Genomic DNA, 27768 nt, shown 5'->3' on the forward strand with positions numbered 1-27768 from the left:
CACACTCTTGATTTGTGCCTTACTGTAGGACACTGGGCTTGCTGCATGTGGATATGGATTACTGCAGTACCTGAAGAGGTGTGAATAATTATTAACATCATGCAATCATTTAGTAAAATGCAGTGCATGAAATTGTGGTGGAGGTAGGTTCAATCAAGATATTCAAGAGGGAATTTGATTACTATCTGAAAAAGGGCTTCAGGGAGAAGGTATTGGAATGGATGAGGGTGAATTGCTCTATTTGAGAATCTGCACAGACATGACTGCTGGAATGGCCTCCTTTTGTTGTGTAAGTATTCTGGATTCATTAAAGGATTTGACTGGGGACATGAAGATAAATGATTTCCTTTGGTGTGAGAGTTCAGACAAAGGGGTGCAGATGCAATATCACAGATGAACAGTTCAATGGTTATGTGAGAAGTATTTCACGCAAAGAAATAGTGAAAATATGGAATGCTTTTCTCCAAGAAACTCTTGATATAGCATCAATCATAAATTTAAAAAGTTTTCTTAAACAGACTTACTCAGGATTATGGAACTGAGGCAGCTGAATTGAGTTATAAGACACAAATCAATTATGACACAAAAAATGGCAGAACTAGCTCAGTAGTACGTATGACCTATATATTCTTTTCGAAAGTACAGGGCAACTGAGTTTATAACATAAACAATTATGTGTGAAGTTATAATGTGTACAAAATAGTGAGTTAGTTTGTATAAGGCTGTGCATCACAAACTGAAGTAGTCTTTAAAACTCATTCCATGTCAGACTAAACTCCAGTCCTGTTTTCTTTCTCTACACTTTGTGGTTAGATTTCCTATCAAAGGTGTCACAATATCTGACTCTGCTAATGCAAACTTAAAGCCACTCTGGCAACTTTCATAATTGCACAGCTGCTGGCTTGTTGTGGGGCCTTAGTACTCTGTTCATGTTGAGGCCTTTCTTCTCATCAGTTCAGCAATTCATCTAAATTGATCAGGTAAATGTCATTGTTAAAATAAGCATGCTTACTTGAGCTGATGCTGATCCAGTCGTGAATGCTCATTTCAGTTGGTTGAAAACCCCCAACTGTTTCATGGGTTAAGCTGTTGATTAGGCCTTATGAAGCAAGTAATGTTTATAGTTTACTGAACTCAATAGGAAAGTGCCTGAGAGAAACTAAAAGCTTTAGGAATAAAATAGGCCAATTTGCTAGAGTTTGCATTTTATGTTAGCTGCAAAAATGTTGTGTTAAGTTACAAGAATTGAGACAGTTATAGCTGTGAATTTGAAGTTGCTAAGAATCTGTTAGTGACGATGAATGTGTTAGTTGAAAAAGTATTGCTAATGCTAATAACATCAGCCATGTGTGTTCCTGTTCGTGTGAATATACAGATGTTAATGTGTTATTGTTTAGTGTGGGTGTATAATAATGACTGTTAAGCTAAATGCATTGCTGTGTATGCCTTAATTAGTGTAAGTAGATGTACATTTAATATGTGAGGCTTACCAGTGGTTAAAAAGGTAAACTTGCAATAGCCCTGAAAGATCAGAGGATTGCTCTGAGTGTGAGACAGAGACACAGCTGGTGGTATATTTAACCTGAGGGTCACCATGTCTCAGGTAAAGACCTGAGGGTGAGATCTTCATGGTGACATATTTGTGAGGAGTGTGCATGTTACTTGAAGTAAGTCTGTTGATGTATCTTAGTCAGTGGGTTCAATTGCTGATGAAAACTTTCTTATTGGGTTGTTTACCAAGTAAGGAATAATATGGAAGAAGTATGTTACATTGATATTTTGAGAATAGTAAAGCTTATAATTGTTTATAAATACAATTTAAGTACTTGTCTAACAGGAAATAAAGTCATCTGTTGGGCAGCATGGTGACTCAGTGGTTAGCAATGCTGCCTCACAGTTCCAGGGACCTGGGTTTGATTCCACACTGTCTGTGTGGGCCCCCAATGGGTGCTCTGGTTTCCTCCCACAGTCCAAAGATGTGTAAGTTATGTGGATTGGCCATGCTAAACTACAGAGTCCAGGGATATATGGGTCAGGTGCATTAGCCAAGGGAAATGCAGGGATAGAATAACGAGATGGCTCTGGGTGGGATGCTCTTCAGAGGGTTGTGTCGACTTGTTGGGCCAAATAATCTATTTCCACACTGTAGGGATTCTATTGTTTATAAAACATAATGGGACTGATTATTACACTGATCAAAAGATCTGTTTTAAATGTAAAACACTGAGACTTATCACTTTCCCTGCACATCTTTCCTTCAGTTCCCTAATAAGCTGTCATCTTTTAGAGTAAATGTTTATCGACCCATTGCGAGTGGGAGAATGATGAGGTGGTATTAAATATGTTTTAATAAAGTAAAGTACAAAAGTTTTCTACTTTAACACCTGATTTTTTTTTTCTTTACAAGCTTAGCAAACAAGATTGGAAATTTATACTGAACTCTTGAAAGCCTAAAAAATTGTTGGCAACATAATCGGACTGATTATTATGCTGACCAAAAGACCTGTTTAAATGTAAAACAACAAGAGACTCATCACTTTCCCTGCACCTCTTTTTCCTTCAGTCCCTAATGAAGACATGATTGTGTCTGCTTCCTTTACACTGTCAAGGCTTGCATTCCAAGTTCAAAAGGATTTTTCCTCATTCTTATTGATTCTTTTGCCAATAAACTTAAATCAGTGTCCTTTGGTTCACAACTCTCCTGCCAAAGGGCTAGTTTTATCCAATATATTTTATAGATTCCTCATTGATTTTGAACACCTTAATCTAATCTTCTCTCCTCACTTTTCTACTCCCAAAGAAGAACAACCCCAGATTCTCTAATAGAGTCATAGAGATGTACAGCATGGAAACAGACCCTTTAGTCCAACCCATCCACACCGTCCAGATATCCCAACCCAATCTAGTCCCACCTGCCAGCACCTGGCCCATATCCCTCCAAACCCTTCCTATTCATATACCCATCCAAATGCCTCTTAACTGTTGCAATTGTACCAGCCTCCACCACATCCTCTGGCAGCTCATTTCCATACACATACCACTTTCTGCATGAAAAAGTTGCCTCTTAGGTCTCTTTTATATCTTTCCCCTCTCACCCTAAACCTATGCCCCTAGTTCTGGACTCCTGACCCCAGGGAAAAGACTTTGCCTATTTGTCCTATCCACGCCCCTCATAATTTTGTAAACCTCTATAAGGTCACCCCTCAGCCTCCTATCCAGGTAACTGAAATCCTCCAATCCTGAAACTACTCTCAGTAAGCCATTTCAACAACTCCTGTATAATCTTCTGTTCCTTTAGTAAAGTGTAGTTTTTAAAATTGGATGTAACACACCTTTTTGCCAAAGCTATGTGAGGTGGTTTGGGGTGGGGTCAGGAGACTGGTGAAAGAAGCATGGACTACCTCAGCTCCTTCTGGCTGCCCATTAGGATAAGCTTTAGAAACCTGTAGAGGCCCACCAAAAAGATGACATGGAAATTAAAATCTGAGAACAAGTTATTTGGGGATATAAAACAAATTATAAGAGTTTTTGTATGTGTGTAAAAGGGAAATAGCTGAAGTATACTGATCCCATGAGGCAGCAATAGGGGAAATGATCATGCGAATGAGGAAGTGGCAGAGACATTGAATAAATACTTTGTCTTTCCAGTAGAAGACACCAGTTACGTACTAGAAATAGAAAGTAACCTAAGAGCTAATAAGATGAAAGAAATTAAGATAATTAATATCAGCAGAAAGAAAATATTTGTTAGTGCATTGGAATGAGGATAATGCTTGATGATGGTAGAAGCTGTGTTGAAATCGTTTAACAAGAAAGGCTGTTGCTCTGTACTTACCTTGGTCTTCTCCAAACCAGGACTCTCTCCCACTCTTATCAGCCATGTTTTGGAACAATTTACAGATTCATAATTACACTGTTTGACTATGTTATGAAACACCTTCTGGGGCCATCAAGCTCTAAGATGGAACTTGAATCCAAAACATCTAGCCAAGCAGTATGTAGCTATTTTTGTGTGACAAGACCTTGTGGAGAAGAAACGTGACTGACTAAAATCTAACAAATCCCTTCAACCTGATGCTCTGTATTCTAGGGTTTTATGAGGTAGTAGATGTGCAGGTTATGATTTTTCAAAAATTCTGAGATTCTAGAATGGTCCCATTGAATTGGAAGTTAGCCAGTTCAAGGGCACAGTGGCTCAGTGGTTAGCACTGCTGCCTCATAGCACCAGGGTCCCAGGTTCGATTCCAGCCTCTGACTGTCTGTCTGTGTGGAGTTTGCACATTCTCCCAGTGTCTGTGTGGGTTTCCTCCGGGTGCTCTGGTTTCCTCCCACAATCACAAAGATGTGCGGGTCCGGTGAATTGGCCATAGTGTTAGGTGCATTAGTCAAAGGGAAATAGGTCTGGGTGGGTTACTCTTCGGAGGGTCGGTGTGGACTGGTTGGGCCGAAAGGCCTGTTTCCACAATGTAAAGAATCTTTTTTAAAAAAAAATCCTGTTCAATAAAGGAGAGAGAGAAAATAGGAAACTAAGATGAATTAGTATTACATCAGTTGTCAAAAAGTACTGGAATTTATTAATAAGGAAGCCTTAACAATTGTGAAGGCCACTTTGTTTTTAGACTGAGGATTAGAATGGGAGAAGGTACTCCTTTTAAAGTTAGGAAATTGTGTAGGAAGATGTTTTGCAGTTTCAAAAACAAGTTACTGGAACACATTGTGAAGTGTATGTGCGATGTTGCCTTTTTTAAGTAGAGAGTGAGCATTTCAGCCAGAATGGTATCACAGGTGTCTGTTAAGGGGAATTTGGGGCAGATAGTCTTTTAATAGACATTTCAATCAGGTCCCAGTTGTTGTGGGCTCAGGAGGGATCTGCATAGTCACAACCATTTGATTGGTTCCAAGGCAGATGATTCTAACCTCTGGTATGGATAAAACAGCAAAAACATCAATTCTCTGGAAAGAAAACATCTACTTCTTGCTTTTTCTCTTCTGTGTGGAAAAGTGAGAGAAAATACCTGGTCGTTGACTACTTTCCCTCACCTTTGTAAATCCCTTGTTGAAAGAAAAAAGGGAAAAATATATTTTCATTGGCATAGAAAGGGCAAATTTGCTACTAGGAATGTACGTTTGAGAGTAGGTATATTCACAATCTCATATTTATTAGCAAAGAATCAGAAATACTCCAGAATGCTGAATGAAAACAATTCATCAAGTCTGTGATCTAGACTGGTACCAGAATTATGCTTCTGACTTTTATTCCTTTCACCTTCTTCGATATTTGTTTTTGTCTTGTCTCTGTGTGTCTGATTTGTATGTGTAAAGGAATTTTATGAAAGGGGTGAAGTTTCATTTAGAGTATAGATTAGCCATTCAACTTGTCTGTTTTTTTGCCATTGGTCAAAAAAAACAGTTGATTCAATACCAGCTGTTTCAGTTTCACCAATACTGGATCTTTCTACATGACTGGAAGTGTGTACAGAAAGTTTAAAACCACCGCCGACTCTTCCAGTAGTGGTACTCCCGGTGATGTATCTGCCACTGGGAGGCAGTTCAATGCATCTGCATTTGCTACTTGGTATCTTGGACAATGGTCCAACTTGTAATTATATGCACTTAGTATTTGAGCCCACCGCTGAATTTTGCGTGAAGCTATGGGCAGCACTGTTTTGTTGTCTTTAAGTCAACTTAACAGAAGTCATTATTATTACAAATTTACATCTGTAAAGGTATTGGAGGAAGTTCCTGATTCCAAATTTGACCCCCAACCTTCCTTCTCTATCTGGATGTATTTACGCTCTGTATTAGCCGAAGTCCTGGATGCCATGGGGGAGCCATTTTATATCAATACCAGATCTTGCTTGGGATTACAGTATGCCAACGCCTTAGAGGATAATAGCTGTTTTTTTCACTTCCCTGAAAGCTATGGCTTGACTACACAACCATTTCTAGGCTGACCGTTTTTTAATAGTTAATGCAAAGTGCCAAGATGGAGGCCAGGTTATGTATGAACTTTCTATAATAATTCATCGTCAAAAGATCTAAACTCTGATACAGATGTGGGAGTCAGGGCACCTTTGATCAACTTCACTTTTAGCTTTCGACATGTCATCTAACGCAGTCTTATCATCTTTGTAGCCCAAGTAGCTCACTTGGAGTGTGTGGAACACATATTTTCCCTTCTAAAGAATATGCCTGTCTGGGAGAAACCGAAGGATTATGTCCAATTACTCCAAGTGCCCTAATTGGTGTTCCCTGTTATTAGCATGACATATAAATAAATGGAGATCTGGGGTAGACCTTTTAAAATGTTCTCTGTCATTTGCTGAAAAAAAGCACAGGCTGCTGATACCCCAAATGGCAAACTCATATATGTTGGCACAAATCTTTATGGGTATTAGAATTGTAGCATACTTCTGCAAATCCTTATCTCACCGCAGTTGCAAATACGCATGGCTCATGTTCAACTTCGTGAAGGACCGTCCCTTGCGAGCTTTGCATATAAATGCTCAACACGAGGAAGTGTGAAAAGTGGTTTACCATGTTTGTTTAAAATCCCCCCCAAAGACTAACCAATCCATTGGGCTTCACAATTGGTATGACCGGTACTGCCCATTCCACAAAATGGGTTGGTTTGAGGAATCCTTTGCTTTCCAGCCTTCTGATTTCTGCCTCCACTTGTGCCCATAATGCAAATGGCACTGGATGGACCTTTTCAGAATTGTGAATTTGATTCCTGGTCAACGTGCAAGGTGGCTTTGGTTCCTTTGATAATCCCTAGATCTTCCTGAAAATATCCAGGTGTTTAATTAGGACTTCACTCAGGCAGCCATTTTCTAATTAAAAATGTTGAGCTAATCAAGGTGAATCTCTTTTCAACAAAATTTGTCCCATTAGGCTTGGGCCTGAGCCTTTTACTATTAATGGTAACTAAACAAGCTGGTTCTCATAAGAAACTGGAACTGAAGTTGTACTCTTAATCTGTAAAGGTTCCCTGATACAAGTTCTCAGTCTAGTTGAGGTCTTACACAAACTTAAGGGTTGAAGTCCAGAGCAAATTGTTTGAAGATTGGTTCTGTGATCACTAAAATGGTGCACCAGTATCCACTTCCATTAGAACTGAATGACCATTTCACCAGACATTTATTTTGATTGGTTCCAATTCAGATGTTGCTAAGCAATTCAACTGTGCCAAACCAAATGTAGATGGACTTTCCATGGTGTGCACTCTCCTGGATACTGGCCAATGAATTATCTTACTCAATTTAGGTCGAGTGGAACTCTTCTGCTGTTTTGAGTCCACATACCAACAGCAACTACAATGGCTTGCTGGCCTTGATCTTGAAGATTTTCACCATTTGGCTGTAGCCTGGCTTTGTTTTGGGGCTTTGCTGTGGGCTGACCGAGAGTCCATCTGTTTAGGATGTGTTCTCTATGAGGTTGTGCAATTGCTTTCACTCACGTGGTGTACCCAAGCTCAGTCAAATTAGCAAAGGTGTCCATTTCCATGGGAATATGCTCCACTTGCAACATTTTCCAATGATAAAGCCAGTTGTGGCATTTGTTTGAAGTCCAATTGGGCTTCAGCTAGTAGGTGATTTTGCATGGTTACATCATTAGACTTACATACCCAAACAGTCTCTCAGCATCTCAATAAGCATTAAACCGAAGTTACATGCCTATACCAGTCATCTTAATCGAGTCAAAAATCTCGATGTGGATTCCCTGATTCTTGAAATGTTGAGTAACTCAGAATTGGAGGAGGCAGGGATCATAATGTTTCTTAACTAAATCCATCAATTCTTGAAAGGTTTTTGTTACTGGTGCCTCCGAGAAATTTAGGCTCCTAATATTTGAGAAAGCTATGGGTCCATTAACTGTCAGGAAAATTCCTTTTTATCGACCCCAATGTCACTTGGCCAGAAAAAAAAACACATTCTTTCCACATACTGGGCCCAGTCTTCAACAGTAAGATTGAATGAGCCAAGCATGATTCCAGAAATGCTGACCCCAACTCAAAGGCAACTGCTGTGAGTGAATTTCTTGAGGAGCCTGCTTTTCTCTCATCCCCACTGCATTAACTGCACAGGATCTAGTGGCCCTTGACCATATCAACCTTCCTTTATGATAAGGAGGTACCGCTGTTGGACTGGGGTGGACAAAGTTATAAATCACACAACACCAGGTTATAGTGCAGCAGGTTTATTTGGAAGTACTAGCTTTTGGAGCACTGCTCCTTCATCAGGTCACTAGTAGGGCAGGATCATATCAGTTGCTTGACACTATGAACTTATGCTATAAATTATGTATCTTCTGATTCTGCCTCACTTCCTACCTGACGAAGGAGCAGTTCTCCGAAAGCTAGTTGGACTATAACCTGTTGGACTATAACCTAGTGTTGTCTGATTTTTAACCTTTATTTACACACACAATCCTTGCCATTGATTCAGCATCCTTCAAGCCAGCTCTCAAGAGTGAACAGGATGTCTGACTTTGCTATTCATATCCTTCAGTCAGGGCTCCCTGATTGGACCAGAGTAACAGGGGTTCAGGGAACTCATATATTCTGAGGTCCACAAGCTGACCTTATTACAGGGAGGCTTTGGTGGTGATCTTTCAGGAATCACTGAATCAAGGAGAGTCCCGAAGACTAGAAAATGCCTAATGCAATACCCCTGTTTAAGAAGGGAGGGTGGCAGAAGATGGGGAAGCTATCAGCTAGTTAGCCTGACCTCAGTCATTGGTAAGACTTTAGAATCCATTATAAAGAGTGAGACTGCAGAGTACTTGGAAGTGTAGGGTAAATTCTGGTTTAGTCAACACGTCTTTGTCAAGAAGAGATTGTGCCTGACAAGTCTGTTAGAATTCTTTTGAGGAGGTAATGGCAAGTTCGGCATAGGACATTCATGAACTATTTGGATTTCCAAGAGGCCTTTGACAAGGTGCCACATAGGAGGTTGCACAATAAGATAAGAGCCAACATGATAAGGAGGTGCTGCTGTTGGACTGGGGTGGGCAAAGTTAAAAATCACACAACACCAGGTTATAGTGCAACAGGTTTATTTGGAAGTACTAGCTTTTGGAGCACTGATGCTGTGTTTGTAGATGGCACAGTGATAGATGGAGGATCAGGTGGTGTTGAGGAAGCAGGAGACTGCAGAAAGACTTTTACAGGCTTAGGAAAGTGGGTGAAGAAGTAGCAGATGGAATACAATGTGGGAAAGTGAGAGATTACACACTCTTTGGTAGTAAGAATAAATGGCTGAGACCATTTTCTAAATATGGAAAGGCTCCAGAAATCTGAATCACAAAGAGACTTAGGACTCCCAGCTAAAGATTCTGTTTAGGTTATCATGCAGGTTTGGTTGGCAGATAGGAAGGCAATTGCAACGTAACATTCATTATGAGAGGCCTAGAGTACTAGACTGCTGAGGCTGTATAAAACTCTGATCAGACTACATTTGGAATGTTGAGAGCAGTTTTGGATCCCATATGTAAGGAAGATTGTGTTGACCTTGGAGGAAGTCCAGGGAGGGTTCACAAGAATGATCCCAGGGATGAAGACTGTCATATGTGGAGTGGATGAGGATTCGATAGTGTTTAGAAGGATGAGGGGGAATCTCATTGAAATTTACAGAATATTTCAGGATGGCAGCTGGTGACTAAAGATCTGCTGGAGTCAATCAACATCAGTATTCAGAGAGGCCTGGATAGAGTGGGCATGGAGAAAATACAGTCAGTTTTTCTATAACATGATGGTTGCATTCTTGTACAATCCCATGTTATTGAAAAAGTGCACTTTAGAAAGAGCGCTTAAAGTGCTGGCGATGTAATCGAGTTACAGCCAACATATGTCTTAAAAATTCGCACTTGAGATACAACATCCCCAATTCATCAATTGCGTTACAGCAAATTGACATTGATGACACTTGTGTTATAGCACAACAACCTATGTTTTTAATAGTAGGAGAGACTAGAACCTGAGAGCATAGCCTCAGAGTGAAGGGACAGTCCTTTAGAATTTCTTCAGTCAGAGAGTGGTGAATCTGTGGAACTCATTGCCACAGAAGGCTGTAGATCAAGACATTCAGTGTATTTAAGACAGAGATAGATAGGTTTTTCTACCCCATTCTCCTGCCCTCTCCTCATAACCTTTGAGCCCCTTAATAAAGAACCTATCAGCTATGATCGAATGGCAGAGCAGACTTGATGGGCCGAACGACCTAATTCTGCTCCTATACCTTATGGTCTTGTGTCCCTTTTTTTTTAAGCCTGTTATCTCTGGAATTTGCATTATTTTTGGAAAGTTTGTGTGTGCAGAAACTGTACCCACAGGCATTTGGAAGGTGGGACTTGGGGTTTGAAAAATGCACTGTTGGCAGCAACCCCTCTCTATGAAATGCTTGAAAAATGCATCCAGGAAAGTTTCCTTTCAGGCCCTACAAACCTCCCACTTCCCAACAGCCCCATGATATTTCCTGCTGATGCTGAAATTATTTCTCCTGTCTCTGATGTGGTAACAGTTAAATATTGATCTCAACAACTGTGATGGTTCTTGGACTCCTAGTTAATCCTGATCCCTGTGTTTTGTCCATATCCAATGCAGTGTAAAGGCGTTTCATGAAATCAAATTGGTATTGTTGAGAAGACTGCAACAAATTTTGTCACTAAGTCACTGTTGTGTCAAATGTAGGAGAGGAGCATCAAGAGCAATAAGGTAACAAATCCGAAACCTTGAGGCTTACATTTTCTTATACATTGAGATTAAAGATCTATTTAAAATGACTAAGGGTTTGGGAAGATAGATGGAGGAGAAATTATTTTCTCAAGTCAGGGAATAAGGAGGCATAATCTTAAAATAAGAGCCAGACCTAGGAGTGAGGTGTGGAAGGAACCAAGGCTCCAAGTATGATAAAAGGCCAGTCAGTCATAGAGCTGTACAGCACAGAAACAGACCCCTCAGTCCAACTTGTCCCACTGATTTGATACCTTAAATTAGTCTAGTCCCATTTGCCAGCACGTGGCCCATATCCTTCTAAACCCTTCCTATTCATATACCCATCCAGATGCCTTTTAAAGGTTGTAATTATACCAGCCTCCACCACTTCTTCTGGCAGCTCATTCCATACATCACTACTATTTGTGTGAAAGAATTGCCCCTTAGATCTCTTTTAAATCATTCTCCTCCCACCCTAAATCTATGCCCTCTAGTTCTGGACTCTTTCCCCCCCCCCCCAAACCCAGGGAAAAGACTTTGTCTATCTATCCTATCCACACCCTTCTTGATTTTATACATCTCTCAGCCCTCCACCTTTTACACTCCAGGGAAAACAGCCAGCATCATGACCTGCACTATGGCAGCAGTATTTGGAGGGTGGCATTGGTAGAACAAGGAACTCTGCAGTGAAGGTGCAAAGGGCTGAAACCAGGTAGTTTTGAATATACATAGTGTCTACTCTTCCTCAGTTGAAGTATGCAGATTACCATTGTTTAATGCTATAGAACCAATATGCAAAATTTAACAAAAATTGGTGATTTGAATAAAATCACTCAATTCTGTTTGTTTGCAGTGACCTTTTGTCAGGACCAATGCAGAAAAAGAAATTGGGACATAATAGAAGATTTGGGACTTGCTTCCCTCAAATTTAGATAGTATTGGGCTCTTTAAGAATGGATGTTGCTGCATTGCTAATCCTGTGAAGAACAGAGTTTACAAGACTGAAAATTGCTCAACTGTTCAGGAAGGCACTAAAGTATTTTCACCACCAAGTCTAGCTGACGTTTGCTGCTGATTTCTCTTGAAGAATTACCTGGCACTGGACATCTTGCCATGGAGTTAGATTTCAACGTAGAGGACCTGATTGATTTGAGTTTCCTAAATGATGAGGAGTTAGACATGATTGTACATGTCCTTTCTCGAGACGCTGAGCTCCGTTTATTGGAGGACCAACGGATCAAGTAAGCAGAAGGAAATTTTTCATTTAATTCTCACAATTAGAACTGAATAATTATTCCACATTTCCAGTTGTTACAGTCGATGACAATTTTTCCTGTGCAATTTTGTGCTAGTCTTTAATGTTAATTGTGAAGCAAAAGATTTACAATGAATTAATTAACTTTAGCAGTAAGGTTAGTGTAATAACACAAGTAACTTCTGGAATAATTAAATGTGATGTTTTCCTTGAAGTTTGTGAAATCATGGGGCCATTTATGCCTGAATGTAACATAGCTTCCTGAATGTCTACCATTTTAGAAACTTTTCACTGACTTGGGAATTACTAAACTTTACCACCAATTGCTAAGAAGCTGTTGCAATGATAAGATATCTTAAGCAACCAGCCACAATATTTTGTGGGGTACAACAAAAGAAGTAGTCAAGTCCAAGTGATAAACAGGCCACACCAATGCTCTAGATGCTGGAGATTTGAAATGAAAACAGCAAGTGCTGGAGAAACTCAGCATGTCTGATGGCATCTGTGGGGAGAGAAGTCGAGTTAACAGAGAAATAGATCCACTTCTGAAGAAAAGTTGTATTGGATTTGAAACATAACTCCACTTTTCTCTCCATATGTCCTGCCAGACCTGCTGATGAACAGGACATTCTGACAAGCATCTTTGATGACTTATGAATGTTCAATTATCAGTCATTACTAAGTGTTAACTTTGTCTCATTAGCAAGTGAGGCAAGTGAACCATTAACAAGCTACAACCATAATCAGTTACCACGTGGAAATTAACACCAATTATGAAACCAAAAGCAAAGTACTGAAGATTTTCAAGATGTTTTCTGCCAGGGTGTCAGTGCCTCTACAGTACAGGGAGTGGGTCACAGTCAATCCTGTCATTTCATAGCATTCAATCTAGGGGTTTGGGCTAATACAGTTTGGGAGATGTGCAGCCACCTGTCAGGGGTCTGGGCACTTCATGTCCTGGAGCAGTTAGATAGTTAAAGAGATGGGCCATGGTCAGCCCACTGGCTCTGTCCACAGAAACTAATGGGAAATGGGATTAGGATTAGGATTAGCCTTTAATAAGTCTTTGTGAAATTGGATTTCCTGATCTCATTCCTGAAAGGTCTAGCTCTCATTTTAAGGTTATAATCCATTTTCCTGTATTCCTACCCAGTTGCACCTCTGTAATTTTAAACTCCCATCAAATCACCCTCCAATCCTTTGTTCTCAAGGGAACACAAGCCACATTTACAAGGATAATATATCCCCTTGAAATGAGGTGCTCAGAACTGAACATGGTGCGCTAAGTAGGGTATAACAATAACTTTATACAACATTAAGATCATTTTTATCCCTTTTAAGATAAAAGTCAATATCTATTAGTCTTTCTAATTAGTATGTAAGTTAGCTTGCTGAGCTTGAAGGTTTGTTTTCAGGCGCTTTGCCACATAACTTCATCAGTGAGAGTCTCTGAAGTCTTTTTCATTGTTTTGTATTGTTCATTAGCTTTGTCATTCCTGTTCTTGAATCCCTATATTTTAATGTTCTCCCATAATTCCTTGTCTCCATTATTTAGAAAATACTCTGATTTATCTTTCTCAAGTTCAAAGTGGATGATCTCATGTTTTCAACGCTGAATGCCTTTAATGCCCATTAATTTAATCTGTCTATGACCTTTTTGAAATTTCCAGCTCCATACATTAAACCTGGTTTTCCTCCCAACTTTGTGTCATAAGATTTAAGCTGGAAATTTTCAACAAGCTGCTACAGGTCCCATACCACTGGGATTATTGCAGAAAACTTGTTTATTCATAACTGGAGTGACTGCCATATCTCTGGCAACTGTGAGGGAATTCCAAAATTGCAGGCACAATTTGGCATCTAGTTAAACTAATTAAGGTACCATTATTAGTTTTTGGGTTGGATTCCAAAATTAATATAAGTACTGTATCTTGTACAGTGAATTGCTAGAATTTGAAGCCTTAATGCATAATTTCCCCCATTTTCTAAATCTTTTACAGAGCTTTAGGACAGTGATCATGAATCTTAATTCATGAGATATTATTGCTGTATATAACTGCTCCTTCTTACATTTAATTTGTGTTACTGCTCCTAAATGTTTCTCTTGTGAATTTTGCAGGAAGTTGCAACAATCTGTTCTTAATCCTGAACAGTTAAAAATTGCAACAGGTGATTGGTTTAAGGAAGTCAGAGCAAAGCGACACACAGACAAAAAGTTTGGATCAGATATTGTACGTGCTTCTATTCGTAAGAAGAAAAGAACAAAAGGTAAATCTGAAAGGTAAACTGTTTCTATAGGAGCAGAAAAAAACTAAGAGGAGATCTATTGGAGGATTTTAAAGTTAGGAACAGTTGTGACAGAATAATCAGGAAAGGTTATTTTGAAGGATCTTCAATTTCTTCATGTCGTTTTTTAAATTTCCACACTCATAAGAGTAAGGGGGGGGGGGGGGGTTAGCAAAAAAATGGTTTTGCACAGAAGCTAATTGGTGTTTGGAATGTTTTGTCACAGGGAGAGATTGGAGAAGAGATTGGTATAGCTTTCAGGGTAAAACTGGATATGTGGTTGTAAAAACAGTGTTTTCATTTTACTATACTTTTATGGACTGAAACAAGAAAATAAAAGTCAAGGATTGATTAAGGACTCTTGGTTAGGGATAAATAGTGGCTGTACCAAGGTGTGTGGGGGGGGGGTCGGTGAGAGAGAATATTTCTGGGAGATCATCCAGTGAAGTTATATGGGTGGAACTGAGAAAAAAAGAAAAGGATGATCACATTGTTGGGATTGTCCTGTAGGCCCCCCAATGTCAACAGGAAATTGAAAAGCAAATATGTAAGATGATCTCCGATATCTGTAAGAATAATAAGGTTGTAATGGTAGGAGATTTCACCTTTCCAAACTTGGACTGGGACTGTCATCATGTTAAGGGCTTCGACGGTGTGTACAAGAAAAGTTTCTTAATGAATATATGAATGTACCGACTTGAGAAGGACCAGTACTTGACCTTTTGTTGGGAAATAAGGCAGGGCAAGTGACTGAGGTGTCAGTGGGCGAGAACTTTGGGGCAAGTGATCATAATTCTGTTAGGTTTAAAATAGTTATGAAAATCGATAGAGGTATTCAAAAAGTTAAAGTTCTAAATTGAAGTAAGGTCAATTTTGACAGTGTGAGACAGGAACTTTTAAAAGTTGTTTGGGGGAGGCTATTCATAGATAAAGGAATGGTTGGGAAGTGGGAGGCCTTTAAAGAGATAACAAGAGTCCAGAGACAATATTCTGGATTAGTGGTGCTGGAAGAGCACAGCAGTTCAGATAGCATCCAAGGAGCAGCGAAATCGACGTTTCGGGCAAAAGCCCTTCATCAGGAATGATTGATGAAGGGCTTTTGCCCGAAACATCGATTTCGCTGCTCCTTGGATGCTGCCTGAACTGCTGTGCTCTTCCAGCACCACTAATCCAGAATCTGGTTTCCAGCATCTGCAGTCATTGTTTTTACCTCCAGAGATAATATGTCCCTGTTGGTATGAAGGGAAAGGTTAGTGGGTGTAGAGAATACTGGATGACTAGGGAAATTGAGGTTTTGGTCAATAAAAAGAAGGAGGCATCTATCGGTAAGACGAAGCTTTTGACAACTGGGATTGAGTGAATCCCGAGAGGAGTATAGGGCATTAGGAATATACTTAAGAAGGAAATTTGAAGGGCAAAAAAAAGACATGAGATAGCTTTGGCAAATAGAGTTAAGTAGAATCCAGAGATTCTACAGGTGCATTAAGGGCAAAAGATTATCTAGGGAGAGAGTAGGGTCCCATAGATTAATATGGCCATCTATGTGTGGAACCACAAGATATAGGTGAGATACTAAACTGTATTTACTGTCCAGAAGGTCATGGAAGCGAGGAAACTTGGGGAAATAAATAGTGACGTCTTGAAAATAGTTCATATTACAGAAGAGGAGATGCTGGGAGGTCTATGCATGAAGATAGATAAATACCAGGGACCTGATCATGTGTTTTTGAGAACTTTGCAGAAAATTGACTTGAAGGTAGGAGACAGAGGGTGACGGTAGTGGGTTGCTTTTTGGACTGGAGACCTGTGACCAGCAGTGTGCTACAGGGATTGGTGGTGGGTCCACTACTTTTCATCATTTCATATAAAATGATTTGAATATGAATATGGGAGGAATGGTTCATAAGTTTGCAGATGACACCAAAATACGTGTGTAGTGGACAGTGAAGAAGATTATCTTGGAGTACAATAGATCTTGGTCAGGTGAGCCAATAAGCTAGGGAGCAGAAGATGGACTTTCATTTAAATAAAGTGAGGTGTTGAATTTTTGTAAGACAAACCAAGGCAGGACTTGTATAGTTAATGAGCAGGGTCCTGCAGAGTGTTACTGAACAGAGACCTAGGGGTGCAGGTGCATAATCCCTTGAAAGTGGAGTCACATGTATACAGGGTGGTGAAGGCAGCGTTTGGAACAGTTGTTTTCATTGGTCAGTACATTAAATATAGGAGTTGGGACATCATGTTTGCTGCTTTACAGGATATTGGTAAGGCTACATTTAGAATGTTCTTTACGATTCTGGTCGCCCTTTTATAGGAAGATTGTTAAACTTGAGGGTTCAGATAAGATTTACAAGGATGTTGCCAGGACTGGGGGGTTTGAGTTACAGGGAGAGGCTGAATAAGCTGGAACTTTATTTCCCTGGAAATTGTAGGCTGAAATTATAGTGAAATTATAGAAGTTTATAAAATCAGAGCAGGATGGATAGCGTGAATAGTCAAGGTCTTTTTCCTTGGGAGGGGGTCCAAAATTAGATGGCATAGGTTTAAGGTGAGAGGGGAAGATTTAAAAAGGCCCTGAGGGTTAACTTTTTCATGCAGGGGGTAGTGTGTGTATGGAACAACTGCCAGAGTGATGAAGGCAGGTATATTTACGACATTTAAAAGACATCTGGATGGGTATATGAATAAGAAGGGTTTAGAGAGATATGTTGGCAAATGGGATGAGATCAGATTGGGATGTCTGATCAGTGCGGACGAGTTGGACCAAAGGGTCTGTTTCCATTTTGTATAATTCTGATTCAATGACTGCAGCAATTTTAAAATGCAAGTAACATGATACTCTAAGTGATGTTTATACAGTGTAGAATTGTGTTGAAAAAGATCGAAAATAGCCTCTTTATTGCACATCAGCAATAGCATAGTTCGAGGTAGCAATGGAATCTGAAGTAGTGTTTACAGTAGCCTCTTTATACACAGTTCTTCCATACATTTAGCATTATGGTGTTACATAATTGTATCTACTGTACACCGTTTTGCGTGATATCTGTTCCGGGGAAGCAGGAGATAGTTTTAAGCACTTGTTAAATGCTGGCTGTTCCGATAAGATTAGAATGTCTGTCCAGTCTGACCTTGCATAATTAAGAGATATTAGTCCTTTTGTCTTTAAAGTTAGTAATGTTAGTAGAAATACTAGACCTGTATGATCTAAACAAGTTATCAATTAAACATATATCCTCTAATTTTATTCAGTACATAGAGCTGGTCATGAGATTTCATTGCCGGTTTTGACATTAATTCATGAAGTTTCATGTAAGTGCTGGTTTGTCAGTAAGTTTCTTAAAGGGGGTAATGGCCAAATTATGATATATTTAAAGGTACATATCATTGGAGGAAACTGTTTGATGTTCTGCACTCTATTCAGGTCCCAAGAGACTGTTATTAAGGGCTAACTAATATTATAGTCTTTTCATAGTTTTGAGTGAGTTATGGAGACACAATGGTAGAGTGGCATTGTTCTGAGTAGGTTACAGTATTAACACTCATTCAGGGGTAGCCTGTGATACAGAGACAGATCTAAACACTGCTTATAGCATGGGGCCAATAGGAATTGAAAGGTATAAAGACGCAGAAGGGATGTATTACTTTAGTTTGTCTTGTATTAGTAAAATGTATTCCAAAAGCATAAAGGGAAACACAATTCAGTCAACATAGTGTGCTTGTGAATGATTTGGTGAAGCAAATACAACATCTCACATACAGCTACTGATTCAAATAGCACTGGGAGGAGGTTTACAGAAAAACTTGATCCAGGATGTGTCCAAATGGCAATTCACTCAGCAACATGTGGCGGATTGGTCTGTGGACTAGCGACCAGTTATCAATGACAAAGGCCTTCTGGCGGCCAATCCTCTGGCTCCCAGTTAGTTGAACAGCTTGCACCTATGAATGCCGTGAGAAACCATGAGATCTCCACCATCTCAAGAGCTGTCTGCAGGAAAAAAACCATTCAAGCCTAAAGAGAAACAATTTGAGTCTGTTAAAATTAGTAAATCTGAGACCATTTTGTAAAAGTAAATCTGTGCCTTCTGCAGACAAGTGAAAGCACCCAGAAAAGGAAGATTGAAGAAAAGATTTCCTTATCAGCACAAGTATCATCTCGGCAAATCATGTGAACAGCAATAGTAACTGCTTTCCCAGTTCTTGCTCTGTTCATAATACCTATATTTTTTTTACCCCATTTTTGACCAGAGTTATTTAAAAGGGATTAGAATAAGGCAAAGGTTAAGTTGCCATAGTCCTGCAGTGTTGCTCTGTCCTTAGAGATGACTGGTGAATTTAAACAGAAGGTCATCACACCTCAGGCATGAGCATGGTTGTGAAAGCATGACATTCATAGTTACCTCAGCTGGTGTGGGATTTGAACCTGCACTGCTGGTGTCACTGTTGCAAACCAGCTGTCCAACAACCTGAGCTGACTGACCCCATCATGTAGAATTAGATACTGATGGTTTATAATTGTTTACCTGTAGTGAGAGTTTATTTGTATGTAATAAATAGTCATTCTTATTCCGTGCAGAAGCTGTCTGTTATCCTGGGATTGAAAGTCAAATAAATTGAGGAGTTCTTTGTACTTTTAAAAATATTTAAGTTCTTGATTACTCTGGGTATAGCAAGCCTTAATTTTTAGCACACTACTCCAATGAGATGTAACATATTAAAAAGTATTCATCAACAACAAAATTAGTTTTGGCTTGTTCCTTTCGAAAAGTCAGCTCAGACACAACAGGTCAGACTTTTTTGTTTGTTCCTTCTTGGGATATGGGCTTCACTGGTTGGGCTAGCATATATTGCTCATTCCTTGTTGTTCAGAAGGTGATGGTGGGTTGCTTTCTTGAATCAGTGCAGTCCAAGCTGTACAGGTAGACTCAAAATGCCATTAAAGAGGGAATTCTAGGATTTTGACCCAGCAACTGTGAAGGAATGGTGATTATTTCCAAATGAGGATGGTGAGTAACTTGGGGGTGAACTTGCAGTTGGTAGTCTTCCCATGTATCTGCTGACCTTGTCCTTCTAGATAGGATTTGGGTGTTTGGAAGTACTATCAAAGGGTCTTTGGTCAGTTTCTGCAGTCATCTTGTTGATTGATTGTACACACTGCTGCAACTGGACATCTGTGCAAGAGGGAGTAGATGTTTGTGGTGCCAATCAAGTGGGCAACTTTTTCTTGAATGGTGTCAAGCTTCTTTTGTTGTTGCAACTGCACCCATGCAGGCAAGTGGGGAATGTTCCTTCACACTCATGACTTGTACCTTGTAGGTGGTGGACAGGTTTTAGAGAGTCAGGAGGTGAGTTACTCCTGCAGTTTTCTAGCCTCCAACCAGCTCTTGTAGCCACTGCATTGACATTATGTCTACGTCCAGTTAAATTTATAGACAATAGGTGCAGGAGTAGGCCATTCTGCCCTTCGAGCCTGCACCACCATTCAATATGATCATGGCTGATCATCCTTAATCAGTATCCTGTTCCTGCCTTGTCTCCATAACCCTTGATTCCACTATCCTTGAGAGAGCTATCCAACTCTTTCTTAAATGAATCCAGAGACTGGGCCTCCACTGCCCTCTGGGGCAGAGCATTCCACACAGCCACCACTCTCTGGGTGAAGAGGTTTCTCCTCATCTCTGTCCTAAATGGTCTACCCCATATTTTTAAGCTGTGTCCTCTGGTTCGGCACTCACCCATCAGTGGAAACATGTTTCCTGCCTCCAGAGTGTCCAATCCTTTAATAATCTTATATGTCTCAATCAGATCCCCTCTCAGTCTTCTAAACTCAAGGGTATACAAGCCAGTCGCTCCAGTCTTTCAGCGTAAGGTAGTCCCGCCATTCCAGGAATTGACCTCGTGAACCTACGCTGCACTCCCTCAATAGCCAGAGTGTCTTTCCTCAAATTTGGAGACCAGAACTGCACACAGTACTCCAGGTGTGGTCTCACCAGGGCCCTGTACAGCTGCAGAAGAACCTCTTTGCTTCTATACTCAATCCCTCTTGTTATGAAGGCCAGCATGCTATTAGCCGCCTTCATTACCTGCTGTACCTGCAAGCTTACCTTTATTGACTGGTGTACAAGAACACCCAGATCTCTCTGTACTGCCCCTTTACCTAAATTGATTCCATTTAGGTAGTAATCTGCCTTCCTGTTCTTGCCACCAAAGTGGATAACCGTACATTTATCCACATTAAACTGCATCTGCCATGCATCTGACCACTCACCTAATCTGTCCAGGTCACCCTGTAATCTCCTAACATCCTCCTCACATTTCACCCTGCCTACCAGCTTAGTATCATCAGCAAATTTGCTAATGTTATTACTAATACCATGTTCTATATCATTAATATATCTTGTAAAAAGCTGCGGTCCCAGCACTGATCCCTCCAGTACCCCACTGGTCACTGCCTGCCATTCCGAAATAGAGCCGTTTATCACTACTCTTTGTTTCCTATCAGCCAAGCAACTTTCAACCCAAGTAAGTACTTTGCCCCCAATACCATGTGCCCTAATTTTGCTCACTAACTTCCTATGTGGGACTTTATCAAAAGCTTTCTGAAAGTCCAGGTACACCACATCTACTGGATCTCCCTTGTCCATCTTCAGAGTTACATCCTCAAAAAATTCCAGAAGATTAGTCAAGCATGATTTCCCCTTCATAAATCCATGCTGACTCTGACCTATCCTGTTACTACTATCCAGATGTGTCGTAATTTCATCCTTTATAATAGACTCCAGCATCTTTCCCACCATTGAGGTCAGACTAACTGGTCTATAATTTCCTGCCTTCTCTCTTCTTAAAAAGTGGTACAACATTAGCCACCCTCCGATCCACAGGAACTGATCCCGAGTCTATCGAACTTTGGAAAATAATCACCAACGCGTCCAATATTTCTCGAGCCACCTCCTTCAGTACCCTGGGATGTAGAACATCAGGTCCCGAGGACTTATCAACCTTTAGACCTAACAGTCTCTCCAACACCAATTCCTGGCAAATATAAATTCCCTTAAGTTCAGGTCCTTCAGCCACTGTTACCTCAGGGAGATTGCTTGTGTCTTCCACAGTGAACACAGATCTGAAGTACCAATTCAATTCTTTTGCCATTTCTTTGTTCCCCGTAATATATTCCCCTGTTTCTGTCTTCAAGGGCCCAATTTTAGTCTTAACCATTTTTTTGCCTTTCACATACCTAAAAAAAGCTTTTACTATCCTCCTCTATATTTTTGGCCAGTTTCCCTTCGTACCTCTTTTTCTCTGCATATTTCCTTCTTAGTAATCCTCTGTTTGTTCTTTAAAAGCTTCCCAGTACTCCGTTTTCCCACTTACCTTTGCTATGTTATACTTTTTCTCTTTTAACTTTATATGTTCCTTAACTTCCCTCGTCAGCCCCGGCCACCCATGCCTCCTCTTAGGATCTTTCTTCCTTTTTGGAATGAACTGATCCTGCATCTTCTGCATTATACACAGAAATATCTGCCATTGTTCCTCCATTGTCATCCCTGCTAAGGTATCGCACCATTGAACTTTGGCCAGCTCCTCCCTCGTAGCTCCATAGTTCCCTTTTATTCAACAGAAATATTGTCACTTCCGATTGTACCCTCTCCCTCTCAAATTGCAGATTGAAGCTTATTGTATTATGGTCACTACTTCCCAATGGCTCCTTCACTTCGAGGTCCCTGATAAATTCTGGTTTGTTGCACAATACCAGATCCAGAATTGCCTTCTCCCTGCTAGGCTCCAGCACCAGCTGTTCTAAGAATCCATCTCTGAGACACTCCACAAAGTCTCTTTCTTGAGAACCATCCTGATTCTCCCAGTCTACCTGCATGTTGAAATCCCCCATAACAACTGTAGTAACATCTTTGCAACAGGCCAATTTCAGCTCCTGTGTCAACTTACATGCGACATCCAGACTTTAGATAACTTTAGATAACTAGGAGAAAGTGAGGACTGCAGATGCTGGAGATCAGAGCTTAAAAATGTGTTGCTGGAAAAGCGCAGCAGGTCAGGCAGCATCCAAGGAGCAGGAGAATCAACGTTTTGGGCGTAAGCCCTTCTTCAGGAATGAGGAGGGTGTGCCAAGCAGGCCAAGATAAAAGGTAGGGAGGAGGGACTTGTGGGAGGGGCATTGGGAATGCGATAGGTGGAAGGAGGTTAAGGTGAGGGTAATAGGCCGGAGAGGGGGTAGGGGCGGAGAGGTCGGGAAGAAGATTGCAGGTCAAGAACGCGGTGCTGAGTCTGAGGGCTGGGACTGAGAACACCTCTGGGACACCCGCACCAACCAACCCAACCGCCCCGTGGCTGAACAATTTAACTCCCCCTCCCACTCCGCCAAGGACATGCAGGTTCTTGGCCTCCTCCATCGCCAGACCATGGCAACACGACGCCTGGAGGAAGAGCGACTCATCTTCTGCCTAGGAACCCTCCAGCCACAGGGGATGAATGCGGATTTCTCCAGTTTCCTCATTTCCCTCTCCCCACCTTTTCTAGTCCCAGCCCTCGGACTCAGCACCGCCTTCTTGACCTGCAATCTTCTTCCNCTATCACCCTCACCTTAACCTCCTTCCACCTATCGCATTCCCAACGCCTCTCCTCCAAATCCCTCCTCCTTACCTTTTATCTTAGCCTGCTTGGCACACCCTCCTCATTCCTGAAGAAGGGCTTATGCCCGAAACGTCGATTCCCCTGCTCCTTGGATGCTGCCTGACCTGCTGCGCTTTTCCAGCAACACATTTTTTTAAGGCCTGTAGATCACTCCCAAGAGGATCTTTTTACCCTTAGAATTTCTCAGCTCTATCCATACTGACTCTACATCCCCTGATTCTAGGTCCCCCCACGCAAGGGACTGAATATCATCCCTTACTAACATGGCCACCCCACCCCCTCTGCCCGTCAGTCTGTCTTTATGATAGCACATGTAGCCTTGAATATTCATTTCCCAGGCCCTGTCCACTTGAAGCCACGTCTCAGTTATCCCCACAATATCGTATCTGCCATTTTCCAAAAGAGCCTCAAGCTCATCCATCTTATTTCTAATGCTTCGTGCATTCATATATTTTAATTTGTTACTGCCCTCACCCTTCCCATCAACTCCTATTTCACTCAACCTTACAGCATGATCCCTTTTTGAGTTTTCTGCTTCATTGATACAGTTGTCTTTCTTGACTTCCCTTGTTCTAACTTTCCCTTCAATTTCCTTCTTAAACATCCAGTTTGTCCCCCCCCCCCCCGGCTACTTAGTTTAAACGTAGCTGTGTTGCAGTAGCAAACCTGCCTGCCAGAATGCTGGTCCCCAACCCAATAAGGTGCAAACCGTCTCTCTTGTAAAATTTATGCTTACCACAAAACATACCCCAGTGATCCAAGAATTTAACTCCTTGCTTCCTGCACTAGTTCCCCAGCCACACATTCAAGTCCATTATCTCCCTGTTTCTGGCCTCACCAGCCTGAGGAACTGGAAGCAAACCGGAGATAACCACCCTGGATGTCCTGCTTTTCAGCCTTCTTCCTAGTTCTCCAAAGTCCCACTGTAGTATGTTCCTCCTCTTCTTCCCGACATCATTTGTGGCAACATGTACCACCACCTCTGGCTCTTCACCTTCGTCCTTGAGGATTTCCTGCACTCTGTCTGTGATGTCTTTAACCCTGGCACCAGGAAGGCAACACATCGTCCTGAAGTCCTACCTGCTGCCACAAAAACCCCAGTCAGTTCCTCTCCCTATGGAGTCCCCTATACCACGGCTCTGTGCGATGTCCGACTCTTCCGCTCTGCCTCCACGTCAACCTTTGATTGACAGACCTGGCTGCCTCACGGACTGGCAGTGTCATCTGTCTCTACTGTTTCCAAAAGATTCAACTTGTAAATGGTAACCCACAGGATATTGATAGTGGGGATTTGGTGATGGTAACATCATTGAAATTAAAATAGTGGTGGTTAGATTGTCTCTGTCTCTTATTGGAGATAATCAATGCCTGTCATTTGTAAGGTGTGAATGTTACTTGCTACTGTCAGTCCAAGCCTGGATATTGTCAGGATCTTGTTTCATTTGAAAATGGACTGCTTCAGTATCTGCAAAGCCGTACGTTATGCTGAACATTGTGCAATCAATGGCAAACCTTCCCACGTCTGGCCTTTATGGAGGGAAGGTCACTGAAGTAACTAAAGGGGGCTAGGACACTATCCTGAGGAACTCCTGCAGAAATATCCTAGAGCTGAGATGAGTGACCTCCAACAATTGCAATCATCTTTCTATGTGCTGGATATGAATCCAACCATCAGAGAGGTTGTCCCAATTCCCATTGATTCCAATTTTGCTAGGACTCCTTGATGCCACACTCAGTCGAATGTAGCCTTGATGTCAAGAGCTGTCACTCTTAACTCCCCTCTGGAATTCAGCTCTTTTGTCCATGCTTGAACCAAGGCTGTAATGAGGTCAGGACCTGAGTGGCCCTGGTAGGACCCAATCTGGGTGTCACTAAGCAGGTGCTGCTTAATAGCACAATTGATGACACCTTCCATCACTTTACTGATGATTGAGATTGACTGACTGATGACACGGTAATTGACCAGGTTGAATTTATCCTGTTTTTTGTGTACAAGAGAAACCTGGTTGATTTTCCATATCATTAGTCAATGCCAGTGTTGTAACTGTATTGGATCAGCTTGGCTGGGTGATTGGCAATTTTTTGGAGCATAAGTCTTCAGCACTATTACTGGAATGTCATCAAGGCTCATAACCTCTGCACTATCCAGTGCTTCCAACAGTTTCTCGATATCGAGTGAATCGAATTGGCTGAAAACTACCATCTGTGATGGTGGGGCCCAATGCAGGAAACAAAGATTGCCTAGAATGGTTCAGCTTTATCTTTTGCAGTCAGTCACCTTCTATCTTGTAAACTTCAGTGGTTCTATCTTGGATTCGTTTTGATTGTTGTACTAGCTTTTGCTCTGGTCAGCCCTGATTTTCAATGTATTGCTGTAATAGTCCCCATTTGATACATCAAGTTGTGAATTCATGAAATGACTTGGACATTCCAATTACTCCTGGGACAGGCAAAGAAGCATTGCATGTTTTGAATGACAAGAAGAATGACAAAGCTGGAGAAATGCAATAAGAAAAAAACCCCTGGAACCATGAGAGATTTAACTTCACACAAGGTTAAAGAAAGAGAGTAGAAATAGGAAATTAATAGTTTTGGGCATAGATGGGTTGTTATGTTAGCATAAGCAATTCCTAGATGGTATGTTGATCTCACTGGTGTCACAATAAATGGTGTCACTGAACAAGTCACTGAACTTGCAAGAGAAGAGGAAAGGGAACAGACAGAACAAATTAGATAAGTAGAGAAAGTATGAAATCCTTCCAGCAGAGTGTCAAGAGCTTGGAAAAAGATTTTTAAATAGACCTCCAGGATATTAATCTCAGGATTACTCACATTAGCATTTTGTAGTGAGTATAGTAAAAGGAAAGCAATTTTTTTGATATGTGGCTGGAGAAGTGGTGCAGTTGAGAGAATTTCAGATTCTTGGATCTGGGAGAAGGTGATAGGCTGCATCTGGGCAGCACGGTGGCACAGTGGTTAGCACTGCTGCCTCACAGCGCCGGAGACCCGGGTTCAATTCCCGCCTCAGGCGACTAACTGTGTGGAGTTTGCACATTCTCCCCGTGTCTGCGTGGGTTTCCTCCGGGTGCTCCGGTTTCCTCCCACAGTCCAAAGATGTGCAGGTCAGGTGAATTGGCCATGCTAAATTGCCCGTAGTGTTAGGTAAGTAATCTAATCTAATCTAATCTAATCTAAAGTAATGTAATCTAATCTAAATTAACGTGTGAGCAGTGTTTTCTTGAGTGCTTAACTAGTACTGCAGGGAAGTGCTTAAACTAATTGGTACAATAAGAAGAACCAGAAAATAGAAGCAACAATACTGAGATCAAAGGACAGAGAAATATGGGCAAAAGTTAAAATTAGAAAGATGCTAAAAATGCAAGAACAAGGCTAGGGAAAGTTTTTTAAAAAATAAGTTGAAGGAAATCCTAAATTATATAAATGGTAATGCCCATAGTGCAGCTAATGAGGTTAGAGACACCCAGGCATGAATCCCACAGATAGGAATATGATGTTGCTGTAATAACAAATACATGATTTAACCAAGGCCAGAAATAGGTTCTTACCATGCCTGGTTAGCAAGTATTCATGAATGATAAAGAAGGATCTAAAGAGAAACGAGCATGGCCGTATTTGTTAAGGGTGATCTTCCAGTTCTGTGTAGAAAGGATGTACTAAATGATTCCAAGTCTGAATCTTGTGGTGCATGAGCCAAGCGTGTGATTATGTCATTTTTCATTGCTAATTTTCTGGAACAGATTGCTAACCAGTCACCAAAGGATGTAGCTTGAAAGATGCCACTGTATCAAGCATGGATGACCAGTACTCTCCCATTCTTATCACCTGCCATAGATGTTTACAAGTTGGTAATCAAGCTGTGGTCAAATTCCGAAAGCATGTTCCATGGCCATCAAGTTCTGAAGTGGAAATTGAACCAAAGTTTCTAGCTCAGTGGCAGGGATGCTGCCACTGCATTACAACATCTCCTAAGAATATTAGAATTTTTGAATCCTTTCATGGGAAAGGGCCTCCCTGGCCAGGCCAGAATTTTTTGCCATCTCTGGATGCCCTTGAGAGGTGGTGATGGTGAGCTGCTTTCTTGAACCACTGCAGTCCATTTGGTTTAGGATGGTCCACAGTGCTTTTAAGGAGAGAGTTCCAGGATTCAACCCAGTGACACTGAAGGGACAACAACATACTTCCAAGATGAGATGGTAAATGGTTGAGAGGGGAACTTGTTGGTCATGTTCCTATGTACCTGCTACCTTTGTCTTTCACTGGTACTGGTTATGGAAGGTGCAGTCTTAAGAAACTTGGTTTATTTTCACTGTGCATCTTGTAGATGATAGACTGCTGCTACTGAATGTCTGTCTGTGGTGGACAGTGAAAGTTTGCAGATGTAGTGCAAATCAAGCAGTCTGCTTTGTCCCAATTGGTGTCAAGCTTCTTGAGTGTTCTGGAAGCTGCACTCATTAAGGCAAGTGGGCAGTATTCCATTTTACCTTGAATAACATTTTGTAGATGATGGACAGATGTTTTGGTGTCAGGAGGTGAGTTACTTCTTTCAGGATTCCTAACTTTTTGATCTGCAATTGTAACCCTATTACTTGTATGACTAGTCATAGAGATGTACAGCATGGAAACAGACCCTTCAGTCCAACCCGTCCATGCCAACCAGATATCCCAACCCAATCTAGTCCCACCTGCCAGCACCTGGCCCATATCCCTCCAAATCCTTCCTACTCATATACCCATCCAAATGCCTTTTAAATGTTGCAATTGTACCAGCGTCCACCAATTCCTCTGGCAGCTCATTCCATACACGTACCACCCTCTGCGTGAAAAAGTTGCCCCTTAGGTCCTT

General features: G+C 41.2%; 1 protein-coding gene across 2 annotated transcripts in view; it reads left to right on the plus strand.

The window, feature by feature from the left end:
* Positions 1 to 868: 868 nt before the first annotated feature.
* LOC122563564 (synaptotagmin-like protein 2) overlaps positions 869 to 27768 on the plus strand; it is an 86292-nt gene continuing 59392 nt past the window's right edge. The window contains exons 1-4 of one of the 2 annotated variants that reach the window (XM_043717458.1): positions 880 to 980; positions 10604 to 10714; positions 11568 to 11955; positions 14089 to 14237. In XM_043717458.1, coding sequence (XP_043573393.1) covers positions 11828 to 11955; positions 14089 to 14237 — 277 coding nt within the window. In that variant the 5' untranslated portion in view covers positions 880 to 980; positions 10604 to 10714; positions 11568 to 11827. Of the gene's footprint in view, positions 981 to 10603; positions 10715 to 11567; positions 11956 to 14088; positions 14238 to 27768 lie in introns of both variants that reach the window. The other variant, XM_043717459.1, reaches the window with a different exon arrangement.

Source organism: Chiloscyllium plagiosum, chromosome 27 (assembly GCF_004010195.1).
Source record: "Chiloscyllium plagiosum isolate BGI_BamShark_2017 chromosome 27, ASM401019v2, whole genome shotgun sequence".
NCBI lineage: Eukaryota > Metazoa > Chordata > Chondrichthyes > Orectolobiformes > Hemiscylliidae > Chiloscyllium > Chiloscyllium plagiosum.